The 25,282-nt window shown below is 34.7% G+C and overlaps 1 protein-coding gene across 1 annotated transcript; it reads left to right on the forward strand.

Annotated features, from left to right (window-relative positions):
- The first annotated feature begins 949 nt into the window (after positions 1-949).
- On the forward strand, positions 950-4,411 carry LOC108464933 (protein SIEVE ELEMENT OCCLUSION C). Its single transcript, XM_017765216.2, has 7 exons — positions 950-1,432; positions 1,731-1,838; positions 1,932-2,382; positions 2,511-2,618; positions 2,724-2,851; positions 3,068-3,556; positions 3,637-4,411. The coding sequence occupies exons 1-7, from the start codon at positions 1,256-1,258 to the stop codon at positions 4,237-4,239; spliced, it is 2,064 nt and encodes a 687-aa protein (XP_017620705.1). The 5' UTR covers positions 950-1,255; the 3' UTR covers positions 4,240-4,411.
- Positions 4,412-25,282: the final 20,871 nt, after the last annotated feature.

The following is a 25,282-nucleotide window of genomic DNA, read 5'->3' on the forward strand; positions in this document are numbered from 1 at the left end:
CCATAATAGTGTCCCTAGATACTATGCATTAATCGATATTGAAATCATTGTGTGAGATATGTTCGGTTAATCAAATGAAATAGTTGGTTCAAAGCTTAGTCTACCATGCAATTTCGATTAACTTTAACAAGTTTTCACTAAGTGAAGGTTCAATCGTAAGATACCTTCATTTATGCAAATTGATTTTCAAGAATATCAAAATCTAAAATATTTTGAAAATGGGGGAAGATTGTTGGAACATTTTCAAATATTTATAGTGTTCCAATGGCTATAAATGAATGAGTGTAATTAATCAAAATATTATATTATTTGATTTTTTTAAAAAATTATAACAATTTAAATTATATTATTTGAATAGTTATAATATTAAATGAATAATTATGTGTTTATTTTAAAAACATTATTATTCGAAAGATACCTATTGATGAAAGAAATAGTGATATGAAATTTTCTATAAATAGGAATGAGATTTCATTTGGAAATCAAACCAACAAATTCTAATATTCTTTCTTTCCTTCCTTCATTTCCTAATATTATTAGATTATTCTATAAAGTATTACTACAGAAATCCTTTACAGAAATTGAGTTTCTTGTCATACATTGCTCAGTGTGTAGTGGGCTATTCTCGTTAGTGCAAAACGCAAATAGTCATGGGCTTTATTGTATTCTCGAGATTAATTTGCTTGGAACTCGTTTGCACACCGAAGATAGGTGGGATGAATATAACCTTAAAGATAATGGCTTGAAACACACGCCTTGGAGCCTTGTCCTATTTGTTTTTTCGTTCGAGTTCCGTTCGTGTGTTCAAGATTTTCCTTACTGGAGATTTGTACTAACATACATAATAACTCGTACTTGTATATTTGTATGTATTTTAAGGATTCTTGGAAGATTATAACAAAAAAAAATGTCTGACATAAAGACGTTAGCATGACTTGTTTCTTCAGAAACCAGGCCATGCGAAGAAAGTGCTTTTGATTCTGCTTTGGATTTGATTCGGGTCCACATTTATAATTCTTTAAGCAATAACCACTTCTTTAGTTATTTCAATAGCTTAAAGCAGGAGACAAGATCGTAGCCCTTCGTGTTCAAAGCTTGAAACACCTTTGATTATATTTAGAACAGAAATTTGGGCAAGCTAAGTATGTTTATCTCAAGTTTTTTTGTTTTAAGGGAAACTATAATAACAAGCTTTATATTACATTACATCTCGACTGATGCATACTTTTGCCATTGATTCACCACCACTCAAGTCATGACTTCTGTTCAAAGCGGCAGCTTCTGGCAACATTTCCAGTCGTATTTAGATGATGAAATCCTGATAAAGAAGCTCCTCCTTAGCCATGATCCGGACCGCCGTCGCCTCAATTCCGAGATGCTACTTTCTGCAGTGGAGAACATCGTGTTTCATGCTACTGCATCAGAAGATCTAGTAACTCTCTGCTTGGTTACATAGTTGCTCTGAATCTAGATGTTTGCTTAGATCCCTACCTAGCTTGAATTCTTCATTTTTGACTCTCATTACATCAACGAAGCTTTATATTAAAAAATTTTTGTTTTTGTTCTTCATTTTGCTAACTCTGTCATGCCAGAAATACATTGAGTCAAAATGCTTTGTAATATGTAATACTACAACAATGTTCACTAATTTAAAGAATTGTTATTTCGGATATGGGTGTAAGGAATTGAAGTATGTTGTTAATGACCTTGATGATGTTTTTCTGACATAGGTTTCTGACAAACCCGTTAATGCAAATTTCAAGAGTAACATTAGCAACATTGAACTAATTGAATCACCAGAACCACTGATGCATACCATCTATAAAATTGCACATGAGGTAAGTCTTTCTCTCAATTTCTCCAGTCCTGTTGAATTAAAAAATGTATTGATTTTACCTTTTCTTTTTCTTTTTCTTTTTTTGTGGTTGCAGATGCTTTGCAAGAGCCCTGGTAAAGAGGATCTTCATACGAGAACAATGGCGTCGTTCGATTTACTGGGAAGCCATAGATGGGGTGCGAAAGCTGCATTAGCACTTGCGGCTTTTGCAATTAGCTATGGTGAATTCAGCCTCCTAATGCAGCTACGCCCTCATATTCCCTTGGCAGTATCAATTGCAAATTTTAAACAAATTCCAAGTAACATGAGCATGTTGAAGCCTCAAATGAAAGCCTTAAGATCGCTTTCTAAGACCATGGTGGACTTGACAAAGTGCATCATCGAATTTGAAGCTCTGCCTCTTGTACATGTTGGACCAGATATGGAGGACCTAGCCGTGATTAAGCCCAAAATCTATGTTACAGCTTACTGGATCATTAGAAGCACATTGGTTTGCTCTTTTCAAATCAAAAGCCTGATGGCCATGAAGCCTGAGCAAGTGCATGTTCTGACCTGTCATAAATCTAAGAAAATGCTAATTTTCCTTTTACATGTTCCAATGATTTTTCTTTATATATTAAGGCCAAATACTTCAAGTTGAATAACTCTGCTAACTTCAGCTACTTCTCCAGGTATTCAAATATAACGATTGCGGCGTGGGAGCTCTTGAGTTTAGACAACAGGTTAAGCAGCATATACAGTCACCTTAGGCCGCAGGTGGATGCTTTTCGTCGACAAACAGGTTATTGTCTGGATTGTTTAGAATGATTTAGAATCCTTTCAATGAAAACAAGATTACATTTACATACAATGAGAGTGTGATACATTTATTTCTATTGTCTAACAGAGGCAAAGATGCACCAGAAGCTACTGAGCCTTTTTAAGAAGTCCCATATTGACAATCAAGACGTTCTTCAGATGTTGTTTGCTCTAAAAGATGACTTGCCACTTAAGGATTGTTCTACACAAGAAAAGGTAAAACCTCTCGTTCTTTCTTTCATTTCTTGTTTATTTACTTTCTCTCATTAAATGAATTATTCATTTCTAATTTGATCATCATTTAGTTACAGTGAAGAATAAATCATGGTGCTCTTCTGTTAACCCTTCACTCTAAAATGTTTCCATCATTTAGCAAATTTATGATTAAAACTCTGTTTATCTTATTTAGCAAACTCCTGGATTGATTGCCAGTTAGGTGTTTCTGCATTGAAAAGCAAGGTTGTCCTACTTCTGATTTCCAAGCCAGATCTCCTTCCATTTGAGCAGTTGTTTTTTCTAGTGAACCAAACATATGATCATCCTCACAATGACAAGACAGAAGGAAGCTATGCCATTATATGGGTTCCCATTTCATTTTATGAAGCTTGGATAGATACCGAGCAGAAATGGTTTGACTTTATATCAAACTCCATGCCATGTTACTTGGTACGACAACCTTGGTCTCTAAACTCTGCTGTGGTAAACTTCATGAAACAAGAATGGAACTATGGAGGTGAAGCCATTATGGTAGTTTTGGATTCAGAAGGGATGATTACAAACTTGAATGCGCTTGATATGGTATTCATATGGGGTTCTAAAGCATACCCTTTTTCACTTTCAAGAGAAAATGAGCTTTGGGATGGGGAGAAATGGAAAATGCAACTTATCACAAATGAAATTCACCCCATCCTCACACAATGGGTAACTTATTGAAATACTTGTTTCTTTTCTTTTCTTCTGGATCTTTCATATTCTGCTTATTACTTCCGAATTCTTGTCAGGTTGAAGAAGGGAGAAATATTTGCATCTATGGAAGTGAAAACTTAGATTGGATTAGAGAATTCAATGCTAAAATGAAAGATATAAAGGATGCAGGTATGCAGCATGAGATGATATATGTTGGTAAGAATAACCCTGGTGAACATACAAAAGAGATTTTAAGCATTATGAATAGAGAAATACAGAGCAACTTACTCTCTTTCACAAAGATACAGCTCTTTTGGCTTAGATTAGAGAGCATGAGAAGATCTAAATCCAGACTAGGGAACAATGCCAATACTGATAATGTTCTAGCTCAGGTCTCAGCCTTGCTGGATAACAATAATGACAATGGCTGGGCAGTATATGGCAAAGGATTGTCAACTGATATTGTAAGGGTTGAAGGGGATGAAATCTTTCGATGCTTGAATCTGTTTCGACAGTGGGGCGAAAATGTGGGTCGGTTGGAGTTCATAGATGCTCTCAGGACAGTCCTTGAACCGCCTCTGGTTGAGGGGCCTTGCAATCACACACAAGTTGTTCCTTATTCTGAAGGGTTAGTTCAAGGAAACATGGTATGCCAGAATTGCAAGCGGCTTATGAAGAAGTTCACCATCTATGAATAAATTGTCAGTAATTAAAGTAGGAAATCCCAGTGAAGATTTTCCGACTCAAAAAACTTTTGTTGAATGGACTGATGATAATGCTGATTTAATCATCACACTTCTATGTGATCATTTCCGAAGCTAAATATTTATTACAGATAAATTTAACTTAGATGAATTTCAACCCTGAAAACCTTGAATCCTTTAACTTGGATACCAATACCATTGTTATACTTATAGCAAGTCTTATTACGACCAAGCAAAAATGTTTATTTTTGCTTTTAATACAAATTGGTGTGGCTGGTAGTTCAACTCATCAAGCTCTTTTAGAGTTTTTAATAAAAATTCTGATAATTAATATTCGGAATCAATATATACATTTTTAAAATATATATAATGTTTTAATAGTTATAATTCAAAAGTTACAAGTGATCCAAAAGCTAGCCACTCAGTTGTGAATTCAAGCGTTGCTATTATTCATAGTGATAAATTATATATCTTATTATAAAAAATTATAGCACATGATTATTAGAGAAGAGTCGTGATAATTCAAGTAGACATCTATTAAAACTTCTGTTTATTGTTAAAAGATCTTACTCTATTTAGATAGCTATATCTCCTATAAATAAGACTGGAATTTTATACTATAAAAGACTAAGAGACTAACCAAAAACTTATAAACAAAAGTTTCATTTGTTAGACTGTCGACACCTACAAAAATAAAATCTACTTGAAAGTATAAGATTAATAGAAAGTAGCAAGTAGGATCATAATAATTCTATTTCTTATGTAAAAACAAGTAAAATAAATTGAGGTGGTTTTATAAAATAAAAAACTAAAATTAAAATTAAAAGCTTAACAAAGAAAGCTATAAATAAATTTTTTGGGAAAAGTTAATGGTGAGAAGCTCTAGCAAAAGTAACATATTTGTTTGATTCTTAGACTCAGTCATCAACACAAGAATGTATTTAATGCCTTTAATAAATTTGTTATAGTTGTTGACTCAATATCGAGCAACTGATCTCTCCTTAATTGTTCAATAACCAAGAGAAAACTTGTTTGAAATTACTTCCCTTACTAATAACGTTGTAACTCAACACCTAAGATTTTTCTTACTGGCAACATTAAGAACGAGAGAAACCTAAATCTAATTAACAAACCACCTCTACAAGGTTCATTTTAGCTAGCTCACAAATCTTAGGTACTTGTGATCACATGCTTCTGCGAAAACTTCATCACAACCTTAGCATTGTTTGTCAGATATGCCTCAGCCTCAACCCACTTAGACACGTATTTTACTACTACCAATATGTACTTATGACTAGAAGATGGAGGGAAAGGATTGAGAAAGTCAATACCCCAAACATCGAATAATTCTACCTCAATGATGTTTGTTCGAGGCATCTCATTTCTAATTGTGACGTTTCCAACCCTTTAACATCAATCACAGCTCCTTACGTAAGCATACTCGTCTTTAAATACTGTTGGCCAAAAGAATCCGGCTTGCAATATTTTGGCCGCAGTACGTGTACCTCTGAAGTGTCCCCCACTCGGAGCTGAGTGGTAATGATATAGAATTTTATGTACTTCATCTTCTGCCATGCATCTCCTGATCATTTGATCTGCACACTTTTTAAACAAGTATGGTTCTTCTCAGAAACAGTACTTCACATCATGAAGAAACTTAATCTTTTGATGATACGTTTTATCAATCGGCATCAAACCACAAGCTACATAGTTAGCAATATTAGCAAACCAAATGGTATTATGGACATGATTTACCTTTAGTATGTGTTCATCTGGAAATGTCTCCTGAATGGGTATAAGTGGAGAATTCCCTTCTTGTGGCTCCAATTTGGACAAGTGGTTTGCTACTTGGTTTTCTACTCCCTTACAATCTTGAATTTCTAAACCAAACTCTTGAAGTAGAAATACCTATCGGATCAGTCTCGGTTTAGCATCTTTCTTGGCAAGTAAATACTTAATTGTCGAGTGGTCCGTATAGACAGTCACATTGCTACCTACAAGATAAGATCGAAACTTGTCAAAAACAAACACAATAGCAAGTAACTCTTTCTCTGTTACCGTATAATTTAGTTGAGCTTCTGTCAAAGTCTGATTTGCGTAGTAGATAGAATGAAAAACTTTGTTTTTTCGCTGGCTCATGACAGCTCCTATCACGTAGTCACTTGCGTCACACATCAATTCAAATGGAAAATCCCATCTGGTGTTACGATTATGGGTGTCGAAGCTAACCGATTCTTCAAATATTTGAAACCTCTTAAGCACTCCTCATCAAATTTAAATGTCGTGTCCTTCTCCAATAATTTGCATAAGGGTTTAGTAATTTTAGAGAAGTCCTTGATAAATCTTCGATAGAAACCGGCGTGGCCCAAAAAGCTCCTTGTAATACCCCTACCCGTATTCATTGCCGGAATAGGGTACGAGGCATTACCGGAGTTTACGAATTAAATTTTTTTTTATATTCAATATAGCCCCTTTATAAATATCTAACCTTCCCTGCAATATTAAATCGAGACCAATCCACATCAACCAAATCAATTCAACATATTTTCAAGATAAATTCATGCATATTTATAAGATAACGTCATCACATATCTAAAACCAGGTTTGTTAACCATACTAATGGCTAACTTTACATTCATTTCACGTTAACATTTACTTTGTTAGCTTATACATATCATTGATCTCCAAAATAAAGTTTCTTTATATACCGAAATCCTGAGGTTGATAGTGTGATGTGTCTCTGACCAAATCCGACCTCCGAGCTCTTAACACTACAAAACAGGGAAAAAGGAAATGAGGTAAGCACTTTGTGCTTAGTAAGCTCATGTAAAAAGAATTATACTTACCTAATATTTTCAATACAATACAATAAACATTCATATATCCATCCAATGCATTATTACCCTAATATGCACAAACTCAACATTCAAGTTAGTACAATAATTTCCATGTACCAATAATATATACTATGATTGATGAGCTCATCAATATCATAATTTCCATTTCTTTGTTATTTTTCCATATTTATCCCGTTGAATTTATCGGAATTTCGATGGATTTTCAGAGGTACACTATTAGTGTACAATTTCGGGTCTGTCAATTCATATTCATGTGCGCACATTTCCATTTCAGAGAGCACACTCCCGCGAACCTCAACCTTGCAGCGGGATTACCAGTCTAGGCTAAATCCCCTGCAATATAAACTCATAGAGTATTGTCGGGATTACCAGTCCAGGCTAAATCCCCTGCAACGACAATTACTCTAATAAGCTTGGATCTGAATTAATAGTCTAGGCTAAATTCAGACCCTAATTCAGATTACCTGTCCGGGTTAAATCCATTTTACACATATTCTTCGGGAGGGCTATATCAGGATAGGATCACTCGTCCGGGCTAGATCCTTTTTACTGTCAATTCCTTTTCAGAGATCCATTGAATTTTCCTTTCATTCAACCGGGATTTCTTCCCATTTTATCAAATATATCAATGTTTCATTAATTTTCATACAATGAACACTCAAATCATATTCACATCAATAACATACAATCTCAAGCATTTAAGAATATAATTCAAGTTACATGAACTTACCTTGATACTTGTTTGTAAACAATAAAAATCTACTAATCCCGAACTTTTTCCTTTCCTCGATCTAGCTTCTTATTTGAATCTTCCGGCTCTAAATAAATAAATTTAATTATCAATTTAATACATTACATGTTCATATGCAACATTCTCTATAATTCAACTATTATTTATAGTTCATTCAAAGCTGTCTACTTAAATCATAGTCACTAAATTATTTATAACTTGAGCTACGGAACTCCAAATTAAGATTCGTTAATTTTCCTTGAAACTAGACTCATATATATTTTAACCATAAAATTTTCAAAATTTTTTGTTTATCCAATAAGTAAAGTTTATTCTTTAAAGTCACCCCTTTTCTGCTGTTGATAGTTCTGACCCTTCTTCACTAAAAATTAATTATCTCTTCATACAGAAAATAATGTTCTCGTTTCTTTCTATTAAAAATAGACTCATTAAGGATTCTAGACATATAAATTTAATCCCTTAATTGTTTTTATTCAATTTTTTATGATTTTTTAAAGTCAGAACAGGGGAACCCGAATTCATTCTGACCTTGTCTCACAAAATTCATTATATCTCAAAATTTACAAATCCATTGCTTACACTATTTCTTCTATGAGAAACTAGACTCAATAAGCATTAATGCCATATTTTTTTTCATCTTCTAATTCGATTTCTACAATTTATGGTGATTTTTCAAAGTTAGTCTACTGCTGCTATCCAAACTGTTTTTGTGCAAGCTGTTTATTACCATTTTTCCCCTAAGCTTTTAATAAATGATAATTTCGTCCCTACTCAATTAGCCTCTCAATTGAGATGATTTTTCTCAATTAACATTTTATTCTATCACCTTAAACTAGTTTACAACCTTTAGGAATCAGAATTTCAGCAATAGACTTTAATTCCAAGCATTTTCACAATTAGGTCCTAAAAATCAATTTCTATTGAAATTACCTAATAAAATCATCTCATAAACAAATTAAAGTTTTAATTTCATTCTATTTCATCATAAACTTACAACACTCAGCCATGGTGACTTTCAATTTTATCCATGAAATCAAAAACTAATGAATTTAATAGTAGGACCTAGTTGTAAAAGTCTTAGAAACACAAAAATTACAAGAAAAAGGCAAGGATTAACTCACTTGGTGCAAAACTTATGAAATACCAGCTTAGAGAACCCTCCTATGGCGTTTTTAGCTGCTGGAATTGAAGAGAAATGAAGAGAAATCTAGATATTTCCTATTTAGTCCTAGTTTTATTTAGTTAATTTTGCAATATTCCAATTTTACCCTTAATTTATCAATTTTTCTGCTGATTTCATACCCTTGCCGTCCAGCCCAAATAACTTTTGGGTCTAATTGCCTTTTAAATCCTTTCTCATTAGACTTTTAAGATATTTAATTATTCTAGCAACTTTTACACCTATTACAATTTAGTCCTTTTCATTTAATTGACTACCCAAACATTAAAATTTCCTAACGAAATTTTAATACCACATTAATAACATTTCATAAATATTTATAAAATTATTTTTGACTCGGTTTTAATAGATAGAGGTCTCGATACCTTGTTTTTACCCAATTTCTTCAATAATTTCTTTTTCTATCTAATTAATAAATCGGTAAAATTTTTCTATCAATATTTTCATACGATTTTCTTATGATATCAATTTTCATGCAAAAATATTGAAATAAATTTCTCTTTAAATCGAATTTGTGGTTACGAAATCACTGTTCCGATAACTTTGAATTTAGGTCATTACAACTCTCCCTCCTTTAAGGATTTTTGTCCTCGAAAATCTTACCAGTAAAGAGATTTGGGTATTGTTTCCTCATTGCCTCCTCCGGTTCCCATGTCGCTTCCTCAATCCCGTGCTTTTGCCACAATACTTTCACCAAATTTATCTTTTTATTTCTAAGCTCTTTTGTCTCTCGTGCCAATATCTTGTCCGGTTCTTCACTGTAAGTCATATCCGGTTGAATCTCCACTTCTGTCGGAGAAATAACATGTGAAGGATTTGATCGATATCGTCATAACATAGATACATGAAAAATATTATGGATTCTATCAAGTTCCGATGATAATGCCAATCGATAAGCGACCGGTCCAATTCTTTCTATGATTTCATATGGCCTGATAAATCTTGGACTCAGTTTACCCTTTCGACCAAATTGGAGGACTTTCTTCCAAGGAGACACTTTCAAGAATACCTTGTCACCGACTTGAAATTCAATCTCTTTTCGTTTAAGGTCAGCATATGATTTTTGACGATCGGAAGCTACTTTTAGACTATCTCGAATAACCTTTACTTTTTCTTCTGTTTCCCGGATCAAATCAATCCCATGTATCTTCTTTTCATTAAGCTCTGTCCAATATAACGGTGTTCTAAATTTTCTACCATACAAAGCTTCATAAGGAGCCATTTTAATACTGGATTGATAACTGTTATTGTAAGCAAATTCAATGAAAGGTAGATACCTCTCCCAATTACCTTCAAACTCTAGTATACAACATCGGAGCATATCTTCCAATACTTGAATTACACGCTCAGATTGACCATCTGTCTGAGGATGAAATGCAGTGCTGAAATACAATTGAGTACCCAAGGCTTCTTGCAATTTATCCCAGAAACGAGACGTAAATCGGGGATCTCTATCTGATATAATGGAGACAGACACTCCATGTAGCCTGGCAATCTTAGATATGTACAGTTCAGCTAGTTTACCTAAAGAATAATCCATACGTACCGGAATAAAGTGAGCTGACTTTGTCAATCGGTCTACAATCACCCAAATAGCATCTTTTTTCCTCGGAGACAAAGGTAACCCCGATACAAAATCCATAGTGATTCTTTCCCATTTCCATTACGGTATAGTAATTGGTCAAGTAACCCGAAGGTACCGATGTTCAGCTTTAACTTGCTGACATATTAAACACCTTGATACAAACTCAGAGATATCACGTTTCATTCCCGACCACCAGTACATCTTTTTCAGATCATTATACATTTTATTACTCCACGGATGTACAAACATAGTACCGCTGTGAGCCTCGCATAGAATCTTCTGTATAAGCTCTAAATTCTGAGGTACACATACCCTACCTCTGAATAATAAATAACCATCAGAACCAATCTGAAATTCAGAATCATTACCTGACTTACATTGTGCCCGTTTAACTTGTAACTTCTCATCATTCTTCTGAGCTTCACATATTTGCTGTAAAAATGTCGGTTTAGCTCTTAATTCTGCTAGGATTGAACTATCATCAGTCAATGATAACCGGGTATTCATAGCTCGTAAAGCAAATAGAGATTTTTGGCTCAAAGCATTAGCTACAACATTAGCCTTACCCGGATGGTAATCAATAATCAAATCATAGTCCTTTATCAGTTCAAGCCACCTGGGCTGTCTCAAATTCAAATCTTTCTGTGTCATCAAATATTTCAAGATTTTATGATCAGTATAAATATGACATTTCTCACCGTACAAGTAATGCCGCCATATCTTCAGCGCAAATACAATAGCAGCTAATTCAAGATCATGTACTGCGTAATTTCTTTCATGTGGTTTAAGTTGTCTTGAAGCATAGGCTATTACTTTACCTTCTTGCATTAAGACACAACCTAAACCATTTAATGAGACATCACTATAAATAACAAATTCCTTACCCAGTTCAGGCTGCACTAATACACGTGCTTTCGTTAGTAGATCTTTCAATCGGTTGAAACTCTACTGACATTCATCAGTCCACTCGAACTTTACATCTTTCTGCAATAATCGAGTCATCGGAGAAGCTATCATAGAGAATCCCTGTACAAATCTCTGATAATAACAAGCTAAACCCAAGAAACTTCTAACTTGAGATACATTCTTTGGTGGATTCAATTGACAATAGTGAGATTTTACTTGGATCTACCACGATGCCTTGGCAGATACAATGTGTCCAAGAAAACCCACTTCTCGGAGCCAAAATTCACATTTACTGAATTTAGCATATAACTGCTTCTCTCGCAGAATTTGCAACACAATTCTCAAATGTTTTGCATGTTCTTCTTCATCCCGAGAATAAACCAAAATATCATCAATGAATACTGCTACAAATCTATCTAAGTACGGTCTGAATATCCGGGTCATCAAATCCATGAATACTGCAGGTGCATTAGTTAGCCCAAACGGCATAACCAGAAACTCATAATGTCCATACCTGGTTTTAAAGGCTGTTTTTGGCACATCTGACTCCTTTACCCGTAACTGATAATAACCTGATCGAAGATCAATCTTTGAAAACACAACAGCACCTTTTAGCTGATCAAATAAATCATCAATTTAGGGTAACGGGTACTTATTCTTTATGGTTACTTTATTAAGCTGCCGGTAGTCGATACACAATCTCAAAGACCCATCTTTCTTTTTCACAAATAGAACCGGAGCACCCCAAGGTGAATGACTTGGTCGGACAAAACCCCTGTCAACAAGTTCTTGCAACTGTGTCTTTAACTCCTTTAATTTCAGAGAGCCATACGATATGGAGCTATGGAGATCGGAGTAGTTCCGGAATCAAATCTATAGAAAATTCCACTTCTCTTTCGGTGGCAATCTGGTAATTCCTCCGAAACACATCGGAAAATTCACATACCACTTTGAATCGCCTGTATCTTTGACTCAGATACCTTGGTGTCGAGTACATAAGCCAAGTAAGCATCATACCTTTTTTTGACATACCTTTGTGCTGCCATTACTGAAATCACATCAGATAACCCCTCTGTCTGATCAGATTTAACCCGGAGTAACTCACCATTCTGACATTTTAGCACAATATATTTTTGTCTACAATTTACTACCGCATCATGCTGGGTTAACCAATCCATGCCCAATATCATGTCAAATTCATCAAATGGCAGTAACATCAAATCAGCAGGGAAACAATAACCTCTTACCTTCAGTGGACAATTTTTACAAATTTTATCCACCAACACAGACTGGCCCAGGGGGTTCGAGACTTTAACCACAAATTCAGTAGGTTCAACAGATAAATTTTTAACAATTGCAAGTTTAACACATATATATATATGAATCGTAGAACTAGGATCAATCAATGCGAGAATATCGAGATCAAGTAAAGAAAATGTACCGATAATAATATCGTCTCTTGAGGCATCTTCTCCGCACGGATGGCATATGTCCTAGCAGTGCTCGTGCTTCGACACCTTGCAATATCTTTCGTAGCTCTCGGCTACCATCGACATTATCGGATGGTCGAGCTGGTCTACCTCTCGGCCGGATTACTCGGCCGATATCTGTTCACTTCTTTTCACCTCTTTCGGACAATCTACGAGAAATGGTCAAAAGAACCACATCGGTAACAAGCCCCGCTCTTTAATCGACATTCACCAAAATAAGCTTTATTACAGTACTAGCATCTCAGCTTAGGAGTGCCAACACTGCCAACATTGGTCACTGATGGAGTGGAAGGTCTTGGATTAATGCGTTGAGAACCTCGCTGTTTACCCGAATACCCAGTGGCTGAGGTAGAACAATCTTGGTACTTCTTCAATTTCTTTGAAGCAGAAAACTGAGATTTTCCCATTGGTCTTTTACTAAAAATTCGAGCTTCCCTCTCAGCCTGTTTCTTTTCTTTGTTCAATTCTTTTGCTTTATAAGCTTTCTCTGCTAATGTAGCAAACTCTCAAATTTCAAGAATTCCGATCATTAGCTTAATGTCTTCATTTAACCCTTCTTCGAATCGTTTGCACATTTCAGCTTTTGACTGTACCCATTCTCGATCATATTTACTCAATCAAACAAATTCTCTTTCATATTCAGATACTGATCTGTTACCCTGTTTCAACTCAAGAAATTCTTTTCTTTTCTGATCGAGAAACCTCTGGCTGATATATTTTTTTCTGAACTCGGTCTGAAAGAATTCCCATGTAATTTCTTCTTTCGGAACAACTAAAGCTTTAGTATTCCACCAATGGTAAGCTGTGTCTTTTAGCAGTGAGACGGCACATTTCAGACATTCTTCTAGGGTACAAGATAATTCCTCCAAAACCCGAGTAGTGTTTCCTAACTAGAATTCAGCCCATTTGGAATCATCATCAACTGCTACTCGAAATTATTCGGCCCCATATTTTTGAATTTTATCTACTGGAGCTTTTCCTTTTCTGACAGATTCAGTACCTGCACCCTGTGGGATCTCGGGAACCGGTGAAGGAGTAGGATGGGGAGCTTGAACTTGCTGCACTACAAGGTTAGTTCTTAAATATTGATTAAACCATTCATTCATCATTTGAAAGAAGGCTATTTTTGCCTCCTCCCCTCGATCCTCTGTCTCGAGCCTTCTCTCGCTAGTTTCTTCTCTTTGTCTTCGAAGTCGGAGCATGACTCCCACTTCCTCAGATTGAGCTCGGTCGGATGACATTACTATAAGAAAACACATTTTAAATGGTCGAGATATCACACTATCAATAATAATTTAAATGGCATGTATAGCTAATCCTCAGATTTGCTACATCGGTCCTAGAACCGCTAAATCGTAGCTCGATACCAATAAATGTAATACCCTACCCGTATTCATTGCGGAATAGGTACGAGGCATTACCGAGTTTACTGAATTAAATTTTTTTATATTCAAAATAGCCCTTTATAAATATCTAACCTTCCTGCAATATTAAATCGAGACCAATCCACATCAACCAAATCAATTCAACATATTTTCAAGATAAATTCATGCATATTTATAAGATAACGTCATCACATATCTAAAACCAGGTTTGTTAACCATACTAATGGCTAACTTTACATTCATTTCACGTTAACATTTACTTTGTTAGCTTATACATGCCATTGATTTCCAAAATAAAGTTTCTTTATATACCTAAATCCTGAGGTTGATAGTGTGATGTGTCTCTGACCAAATCCGACCTCCGAGCTCTTAACACTACAAAACATGGAAAAAGGAAATGAGGTAAGCACTTTGTGCTTAGTAAGCTGATGTAACAAGAATTATACTTACCTAATATTTTCAATACAATACAATAAACATTCATATATCCATCCAATGCATTATTACCCTAATATGCACAAACTCAATATTCAAGTTAGTACAATAATTTCCATGTACCAATAATATATACTATGATTGATGAGCTCATAAATATCATAATTTCCATTTCTTTGTTATTTTTCCATATTTATCTCGTTGAATTTATCGAAATTTCAATAGATTTTTAGAGGTACACTATTAGTGTACAATTCCGGGTCCGTCAATTCATATTCATGTGCGCACATTTCCATTTTAGAGAGCACACTCCTGCGAACCTCAACCTTGCAGCGGGATTACCAGTCTAGGCTAAATCCCCTGCAATATAAACTCATAGAGTATTGTCGGGATTACGGTCAAGCTAAATCCCTGCAACGACAATTACTCTAATAAGCTTGGATCTGAATTACAGTCGAGGCTAAATTGAGACCTAATTGATTACCCGTCCAAGTTAAATCCATTTTACACATATTCTTGGAGGGCTATATCAGATAGAATCACCCGTCCGGGCTAGATCCTTTTACCGTCAATTCCTTTTCGTAGATCCTTCAATTTTCCTTTCATTCAACCGGGATTTCTTCCCATTTTATCAAATATATCAATTTTTCATTAATTTTCATACAATGAACACTCAAACCATATTCACATCAATAACATACAATCTCAAGCATTTAAGAATATAATTCAAGTTACACGAACTTACCTTGATACTTGTTTATAAACAATAAAAATCTACTAATCCCAAACTTTTTCCTTTCCTTGATCTAGGTTCGTATTTGAATCTTCCGGATCTAAATAAATAAATTTAATTATCAATTTAATACATTTCATTTTCATATGCAACATTATCTATAATTCAACTATTATTTATAGTTCATTCAAAGCTGTCTACTTGAGTCATAGTCACTAAATTATTTATAACTTGAGATACGGAACTCCAAATTAAGATCCATTAATTTTCCCTAAAACTAGACTCATATATATTTTTAGTATAAAATTTTCAGAATTTTTGGTTTATCCAATAAGTAAATTTTATTCTTTAAAGTCACCCTATTCTGCTGTCGACAGTTCTGACCCTTATTCACTAAAAATTAATTATCTATTCATACAGAATTCAAATAATGTTCTCGTTTGTTTCTATTAAAAATAGACTCATTAAGGATTCTAGACATATAAATTTAAGCCCATAATTGTTTTTATTCAATTTTTTATGATTTTTTAAAGTCAGAACAGGGGAACCCGAATTCATTCTGACCTTGTCTCACAAAATTCATTATATCTCAAAATTTACAAATCCATTGCTTACACTATTTCTTCTATGAGAAACTAGACTCAATAAGAATTAATGCCATATTTTTTTTCATCTTCTAATTCGATTTCTACAATTTATGGTGATTTTTCAAAGTTAGTCTACTGCTGCTATCCAAACTATTTTTGAGCAAGCTGTTTATTACCATTTTTCCCCTAAGCTTTTAATAAATGATAATTTCGTCCCTACTCAATTAGCCTCTCAATTGAGATGATTTTTCTCAATTAACATTTTATTCTATCACCTTAAACTAGTTTACAACCTTTAGGAATCAGAATTTCAGCAATAGACTTTAATTCCAAGCATTTTCACAATTAGGTCCTAAAAATCAATTTCTATTGAAATTACCTAATAAAATCATCTCATAAACAAATTAAAGCTTTAGTTTCATTCTATTTCATCATAAACTTACAGCACTCAGCCATGGTGACTTTCAATTTCATCCATGAAATCAAAAACTAATGAATTTAATAGTAGGACCTAGTTGTAAAAGTCTTAGAAACACAAAAATTACAAGAAAAAGGCATGGATTAACTCACTTGGTGCAAAAATTATGAAATACCAGCTTAGAGAACCCTCCTATGGTGTTTTTAGCTGCTGGAATTGAAGAGAAATGAAGAGAAATCTAGATATTTCCTATTTAGTCCTAGTTTTATTTAATTAATTTTGCAATATTCCAATTTCACCCTTAATTTATCAATTTTTCTACTGATTTCATACCCTTGCCGTCCAGCCCAAATAAATTTTGGGTCTAATTGCCTTTTAAATCCTTTCTCATTAGACTTTTAAGCTATTTAATCATTCTAGCAACTTTTACACCTATTACAATTTAGTCCTTTTCATTTAATTGACTACCCAAACATTAAAATTTCCTAACGAAAATTTAATACCACATTAATAACATTTTATAAATATTTATAAAATTATTTTTGACTCGGTTTTAAGAGATAGAAGTCTCGATACCTTGTTTTTACCCAATTTCTTCAATAATTTCTTTTTCTATCTAATCACTAAATCGGTAAAATTTTTCTATCAATATTTTCATACGATTTTCCTATCATATCAATTTTCATGCAAAAATATTGAAATAAATTTCTCTTTAAATCGAATTTGTGGTTACGAAACCACTGTTCCGATAACTTTGAATTTAGGTCATTACACTCCTAACACTCTTTACAGATGTTGAAGGTGGGAGTGTCTCAATAAAGTCTACCTTTGTTTTATCTACCTCGATTCTATGTGTCATTATCCGATGCCCTAGAACAACACTTTTTCCAGATAAGTACGAGGTTTGTTTCTTCGCATCGCCTTAGTACCTTGGCTAGATTGGCTAGACAATCATCATATGTATCTCCGAGTACTGAAAAATCATCCATAAAGACTTTTAAGTATTTCTCAACCATATTAGTAAAAATAGACATCATACATCTTCGAAATGTAGTAGGTGCATTACATAAACCAAATGGCATGTGTCTAAATGCGAATGTACTGTACAGGTAGGTGAATGTTGTCTTGTGTTGATCTTCCGGTGCTACTGTGATCTGATTATACCCCGAGTATCCATTGAGAAAACAGTAATAGTCTTGCCCCGTGAGTCTATCCAACATCTGCTCCAAAAAGGGCAAAGGAAAGTGATCTTTACTAGTCGACTTGTTCAGCTTCCGGTAATTGATTCAAATTCTCCATCCCGTAATCATTCTTGTAAGAATCAACTCGTTATTCTCGTTCTTAAAAACTGCAATACCTCTTTTCTTTGGCACGCACTAGACCAGACTTACCCATGAACTGTTTGAGATAGGGTAAATTATACCCGCATCTAACCACTTAATGATTTCTTTCTTTACCATGTCCTTTATGATGGGGTTCAGTCTTTATTGTCCATTAATCATCCCTTTCTCGCCATCCTCCAAGATGATCTTGTACATGCATATAGATGAACTAATGCTGCAAATATGGGCTATGGTCAATTCGATAGTCTTCTTGAATTGTTTCAATACTAGGATGGGTTTCTCTTTTTACTCAATGGTTAATTCCGTTGAAACAATCATAGGAAAAGTAGAAGTGTTACCTAAATAAACATATTTTAAATGTGAGGGAAGTACCTTCAGTTCTAATTTAGGTGGTTCCTCGATTGACATTTTTGGTTGGGCATAATCCCTATTCTCTAACTTCAAAAATTCAAAACGGGGTTGCGAATTAAATCCGCTTTGGTTAGCTTCTTGCAAAGCTAAGTATTCACCCTCCTCTTCATCATTTAGAGAGTTTGATGTCAAAATTTGTTCCAACGGGTCCTCAACATAGTTGATTTCCTTTTCCATGATTAATTTATCTAAATCAGACACTACAAAACAATCATCAATTGTGTCAGGCAATCGCATAGACTTAAAAATGTTAAATGTTACCTAGTCCTCCTGAACACGTATAGTAAGCTCGCCCTTCTACAGACCAATAAGGGTCCTTCCAGTTGCTAGGAAAGGCCTTCCTAGGATGATTGACACTTTTTTGTCTACTTCAAAGTCTAGAATAACAAAGTCAGCAGGAAAAATAATTTTGTCTATATGTACCAATACATCCTCGATTCCTCGATTTTTCCTTTTGGATGTGCTAAAGATCGATCTACTAATTGAAGTTTAACCATAGTATGTCTAACTTCACCTATCCCCAGTTCCTAAATATTAACATGGGCATCAGGTTGATACTCGCACGCAAATCACATAGTGCCTTATCATAATATTTTGCTACAATATGTTGCTCCAATGTTGCAAGGTGTGGTAAATCATCCAAGATCCTTTAACTTTGGGGGTAGTTTGTCTTAAAGATATGCACTGCATTCCTTTGTCAGAGCTACCATCTTAAATTCTCCAAGCCTTTATTTTTTTGACAAGATATCCTTTATGAATTTGACGTAGTTCGGCATTTGTTCAAGTGCTTCAACCAACAGGATATTGATATGAAGTTTCTTGAGCACGTCTAGGAACTTATTGAATTAAAATTCTTGCTTTTGCTTCTAAAGTCTTTGAGGGTAAGGTGGTGGAGGCTTCTTTACTGGAACTGATTGATTCATCTTCTGTGGCAATTTTGCATTTAACGAAGTTGTTAGTTTACTAGAATTAACTGGTTCAGAAGTTACCTTATCAAATTTTGTAGATTCAGGTTCCGCTGAAACTAAAATTTCAACACTCAGTTGAACTTCCTCTAAGTCTTGAGCATCAGCTGGTGGAAACACAAAAATTTACACATTTTTTCATACCCTTTTTAACTTAAATTCATGAAATTCAGTTAAATTCTTGTCGAAGAATAATTAATTTTTATAAAATAATTGAAGTGCACTTAATATATGAACATGTTATATTTTAGTTAATTTCATAATTATTTTTGATGAATTTTGGTTATTTTCAATAGATTTGCACAGAGGGCAAAAAATAGCTCAGCAGATACTACTAGAAGCACAAAACCGAGAAGCAATTTGAAGTATCGAGGTGAACTAAATTTCAGCCTAAGATAGTCCAAAATTATATGTATTTATTCATAATATAATTAGTTTTAATTTATATCCAATTTAATTTGGGTTAATAAACTATGATTAATTAATTATGAAAAAGTGGTTCAATTGAATTGAACCGAGTAAACCGAACCGGCAAAGAAAAGGACAGCCTAAAACCATCCAAGTCCTGACCCAATTCAGCTCATTAGCTGATTATTTAAGCTACAAAGAAGCCCTTGAGGACTTGTTCAAATTGCAATTAAGCCCCTCCACAATTGGTGGCTTTGTAAATTTGCCCCAAGCCATTTTTAGCAAAGTTGAAGCCATCAATTTTGCCACATAGGAGAGGGTGGCTCTTTGGCTGCTATTTTTAGAAAATTTCAGCTGTCACATTCAGCTATAAAACCCCCCTTGGCTGATCATTCAACACATCCCTCATTCACATCTCTTCTCACACAATTCTTCTCTCCTCTTTCACTTTTTCTCTCATTTTCCCATTCAAAGTTCCTTACTCTTTTGCTGATTTCTCCCCTTGAGAAAGGGTTCTTCTTCAGCCATTTTGGAGCAAAAATTGAGTGTTCATAGCAGCCTTGATTAGCAAGGACAACAAAGAAGGAAGAACGGAGCAACCTAGTCAAGCCACGAAAAAACACCGGATTTGATTATTGTTCCTTATCTCTTTAAATTTTGTTGTTTTTGTGAAGAACACATCTATGAATATCTATGTTGTTGGAATGGTTAATTTAATCAGCTTAGATTGAATTTAATTCATGTTGGGTTGATTGCCTTTCGTCCTCTTAAATTATTAAAATTGTGTTTATGTTGTTATAGGCCCCGGTAAAATGCTCAATTAAGTAAAATCATGCCTAAGTTATTCTTGCATTATAATTGTGACAGAACTAATGAATAAATTATTTAAATGGATTGAAATTGTAATTAATTGACACAATACTTAATCAGTGCATGTCTATTCTTCTAAGGTAGCTGAAGGTTAAATTAGCATTGTATCTGGCGATACATTTGCCTTGCATAACTTGCAAGATTATTGTGATTAAACTGTTTGAATTGACATAGAAATATACAAGAGATTAGTTCAATTTAATGAGTATGTATGTGCAATGACATGTTGTTTATTAGAATCTGTTTAATTGATTGAATTAACATAGGGATATGTTAAGAGATGAATGAAATTGTGTAGGTGAGTATGTTCATAAGTTAGCAAATTACCGAGTTGCCATGAATTTATTCGTAACAACATAAACATGAGTTTAATAATTCTAAGTTAAAGAAATGTAATTAATCCAACATAATTGTGTCATCTTGATTAAATCATATTTTGAAATCGTGGATTAGAAATTTTATTTTTATTTAGTTTAAAATCTTATTTTTTAATCACCCTTTTCAAAAAAAAATATTTTTTTTACCAAAGTGTTTTAAATTGCATCTATAAATAATTCTTTTCACAGTCCCTGTAGGTATGATAACTTGACATTTACTTGTCACTTTATTACTTGTTGCGATTGTGTACACTTGCACATTTCCGTCTTTCCAGCTGGCTCCTTTTCAACTTCAATGGTATTAGGCTCTAATGTTTTTCTTCTCCTCAATGTCAACACTTTACAATGCTCTTTCTCTGGATTCCTCGGATTCTCCGTCTCACTAGGTAAAACACCTTGTGGTCAGTTTTTGAGTTCAGTTGCAAGCTGACCCATTTGGTTTTCCAAGTTTTTCAATATAGCTATTTGGCTTTGGATTAAGGCATCATTCTTGGCAATGTATACCTTCAACAAGTTTTCTAAGCCATTGGATGGTTCAGCTTGAGGTTGTTTTTGAACTTGTTATCTAAAAATAGGTGGTTGGGTCGGTCTAGGTTGGGCGTATGTGTTACTGGGTCCATCCCCTTGGTTACTTTAGGAGAAATTAGGGTGGTTTCGCCACGATGGGTTATAGGAATTGGATTGTAGTCCTTGCAATCCTCGATTTTGGTTCTAGTTACCCATGTAATACACTGATTCTGAGTTCAATAGACATTCTTCGAATAGATATCCTTCCCTACAATAGACATAGGCTACATTTTCAATTTGATTTGGTGGTTGTGTAACACCCCTCACCCTTGCCCAATGCCGAGATAGGGTTCAAGGCGCTACCTGGTTTACACATTCACAAACACACTAAATCGGGTCACCGAATTTCACCCAAAATTAAAGCTTTTCAAACACATGCATATCATCCCTTATACAGGCCTTCGAGACCTAAACAATACATCGAGTTAATTCGGGACAAAGCCGAGAACATTCGATAAACTCTGGGCAACTTGTTAAATTTCCTTGCTTTAGTGAGTCACACGCCCGTGTGGGCAGGGCTGTTTGGTCACACGCTCGTGTGGCCTGGGATGTGCTTGTGCCCTCAGCCCGTGTAACTCTCTGTTTATGACGTCAGCATGCATTTAAGGGCACACGGCCAAGACACACGCCCGTGTGTCCAGCCCGTGCTCGACACTGACTTAAAATTTTAGGTGCAGGGGACACACGACCATACCACATGCCCCTAGGGGTGATCCGTGTGTCACACACGGCCTAGTCACACACCTGTGTGTCTACCCGTGTGGACCTTGTTAGTCTATTTTCAAAGCCTTTGGTCACCCTCTATCAACTAATCACACTTATAGGTTACCTTAATACATAATAAGGCCAGATTATATACTTACAAATATCCTTGGTAAACCTTATTGCATGTAAACCTCATGTTTTTGGTTTTATACATGCTAGGTTATTTCCTTTGTATTAAGGATTTTCCATGCCTTATTAACACCTTTAAGATTGGCTCATTATTGTAACTCATTTCCAATTATGGGCAAGCCACTCCATGTAAACATAAACATGCATAGAATTGTAGGTCATAGCCTACTTCAAAATAAGCCAATTTTCCATGGCCAAATACAAGAAGATATGTAAACTTTTACAAGCTTTCATATGGGAAATTAAAATGACACAGATCACAAAATGAACCAAAGCCCTATACATGCCATTGAACAAAATAAGGGTATCTATATACCAAAGCTGGTCTAGTTGATAGTGTGTTGGTTCTCCAACCGTCTTCCAATATTTACGAGTTATTGAGTTCTATAAGATAGGGAAAAGAGAGAAGGGTAAACATTTACATGCTTAGTAAGCCCTAATAACTGGAAAGTAAACTTACCAAGTAATTAGCATACAACCATATTTAGCAAATATATCAACAAGAATGAAATGGTTTCCCTATCACATGCACTCAATCAACAAAATAGTCACAATAATAATGTCCCATGTAATTTGTCTTAGATGAGCTCATCATTCATCCTTTCATTTATATATATATCTCATGTTAATCCCGTTGAGTTTGTAAGAAATTTCGATAGGTTACCCATTATCCGTCAAGTCATAAGAGTGATCGTCTCATGTATGCACTCCCGCGAACCTCACATCTTACGGCGGGATTACTAGTACAGGCTAAATCCCCCTTATTTGAACTCATAAGGAGATGTCAGGATTCCCAGTCCAGGTTAAATCCCTTATAGTGACAAACACCTTTAATGAGCTCGGATCTGAAATACCAGTCCACTAATTCAGACCCTAATCGGATTACTCGTCCGGGCTAAATCCATAATGCACACATATTCTTTAGGAGGCTCAGTCACTCAAGGGACACCCGTCCAGGCTAGATCCTTTTCTATATTTGAGATCAACGGATTACCCGTCCAGGTTAAATCCTTTTCTACAGCACATGCAGGATCTCAAGTCACATGTAAATCATGGTTTATCCATCGAATTTCCTTATTGATCTCAACCGAGTCATTTATCAACATATTATTATTAAAAATATATTGCATAGATTTTCATGCCATCATCAAATACAATTACCATACATTCATAAAACATACAATTAGGTATATTATGAGTTTACTTTAAGTTATCCAAACTTACCTAGTATTTGTCTCGGAATCGTGTTTCAGTTATTCCGAAACTTTTCGTTTTCCTCGATCGACCTCCGAAATTTGTTCCTTGGGGTCTATAACAATAAAATTAAATCATTAACAACTCACATTATACATTATGAGTCTAAATTTCACCCCAGTCCAAATGACCGTTTTGCCCCTAACCTTTTACATTTTTACGATTTAGTCCCTAGGCTCGTATAATGAAATGCATGCTATTTCTACCTTACCCAAGCCTAGCCAAACATTTTCCCTCTTATGGCAGCCCACATATTTCCATTATTTCACATTTCTACCTCATACTTTACACCTTTTGCAAAAAGGTCCTTTTAGGGGTTTTTCATGAAAATCACCTAGGAAAAGATATTGAACACACATCCAACTTTAATATTCCTCCATAAAACATCAAAATACAAGTAAATCATGTATAGTTAAATTTTTAAACATGAACCCTAGCATGATATATGGGTAGAAATAGAGAGAGTAAGCTACCGGGATTTAAAAAATACGAAGAACATTAAAAACGGGGCTTGGGAGCACATACTGTTGAGCTTGAAAAGCTTGAAAACCTTAGCTATGGAGAACCCAAAATTTCGGCAGCAACATGAAAGAAATTAGCTGATTTTTGGCTTATTTTTCCCATATTATTTCATTAAAATGCCAAATGACCAAAATATCCTTAAGCCCTTTATTTAAAATTTCATCCATACAAGCCCATTTTTGTCCAAAAACTTAGAAATTGGGAAAATTTCTCCTCAAGACCTTATAATTAATATTCTAAAGCAATATCATACAAACTTCTTCTATAACCCAAGTTTTGCAATTTATTCAATTTAGTCCCTAATTTCTAATTGGACACTTTACTCAAAGAATTTCTTCATGATACTTTAACACATGCATATTATTATATTCTAGACCTCATAATAATCATAAATAAATATTTTGACGTCGAATTTGTTTTCCCAAAACCATTTTTCCAAGTGGGCCCTATTTCGGGATGTTACATTTCTCACCCTTAGGGACTTTTGTCCTCGAAAGTCTTACCAGTAAACAGGTTCAGATATTGGCTTTTCATGGTTTCTTCCGGCTCCCATGTAGCCTCTTCCACACCATGTCAACGCCTTAAAACCTTTACCAAAGCTACGTCTTTATTTCTGAATTGTTTAATCTCGCGAGCTAAAATCTTGACCGGTTCCTCACCATAAGTCATGTTCAGTCGAATTTCAATCTCAGTCGGTGAAATCACATGAAAGGGGTCTGATCGATATTGTCTTAACATATATACATGGAAAACGTCGTGAATCTCTTCTAATTCGGGTGGCAATGCCAAACAATAGGCTAATAGTCCAACCCTTTCGGTGATCTCATACGGTCCAATAAATCGTGGACTCAGTTTGCCTTTCTGACCAAACCTCAATACCTTTTTCATGGAGATACTTTCAAGAATACTCTATCTCCAACTTGGAACTCGGTTTCTTTTCTTTTTAAATTAGCATATGACTTTTGCCTATCTGATGTCGCTTTTAAACAATCTCGTATCACTTTAAATTTTTCTTCAGTTTCCTTGATCAGATCAACTCCGTGAATCTGAATTTCCTTGAGTTCTGTCTAGTACAACAGATTTCGGCACTTTCTGCCA

This window comes from Gossypium arboreum, chromosome 3 (genome assembly GCF_025698485.1).
Source record: "Gossypium arboreum isolate Shixiya-1 chromosome 3, ASM2569848v2, whole genome shotgun sequence".
NCBI classification, from domain to species: domain Eukaryota; kingdom Viridiplantae; phylum Streptophyta; class Magnoliopsida; order Malvales; family Malvaceae; genus Gossypium; species Gossypium arboreum.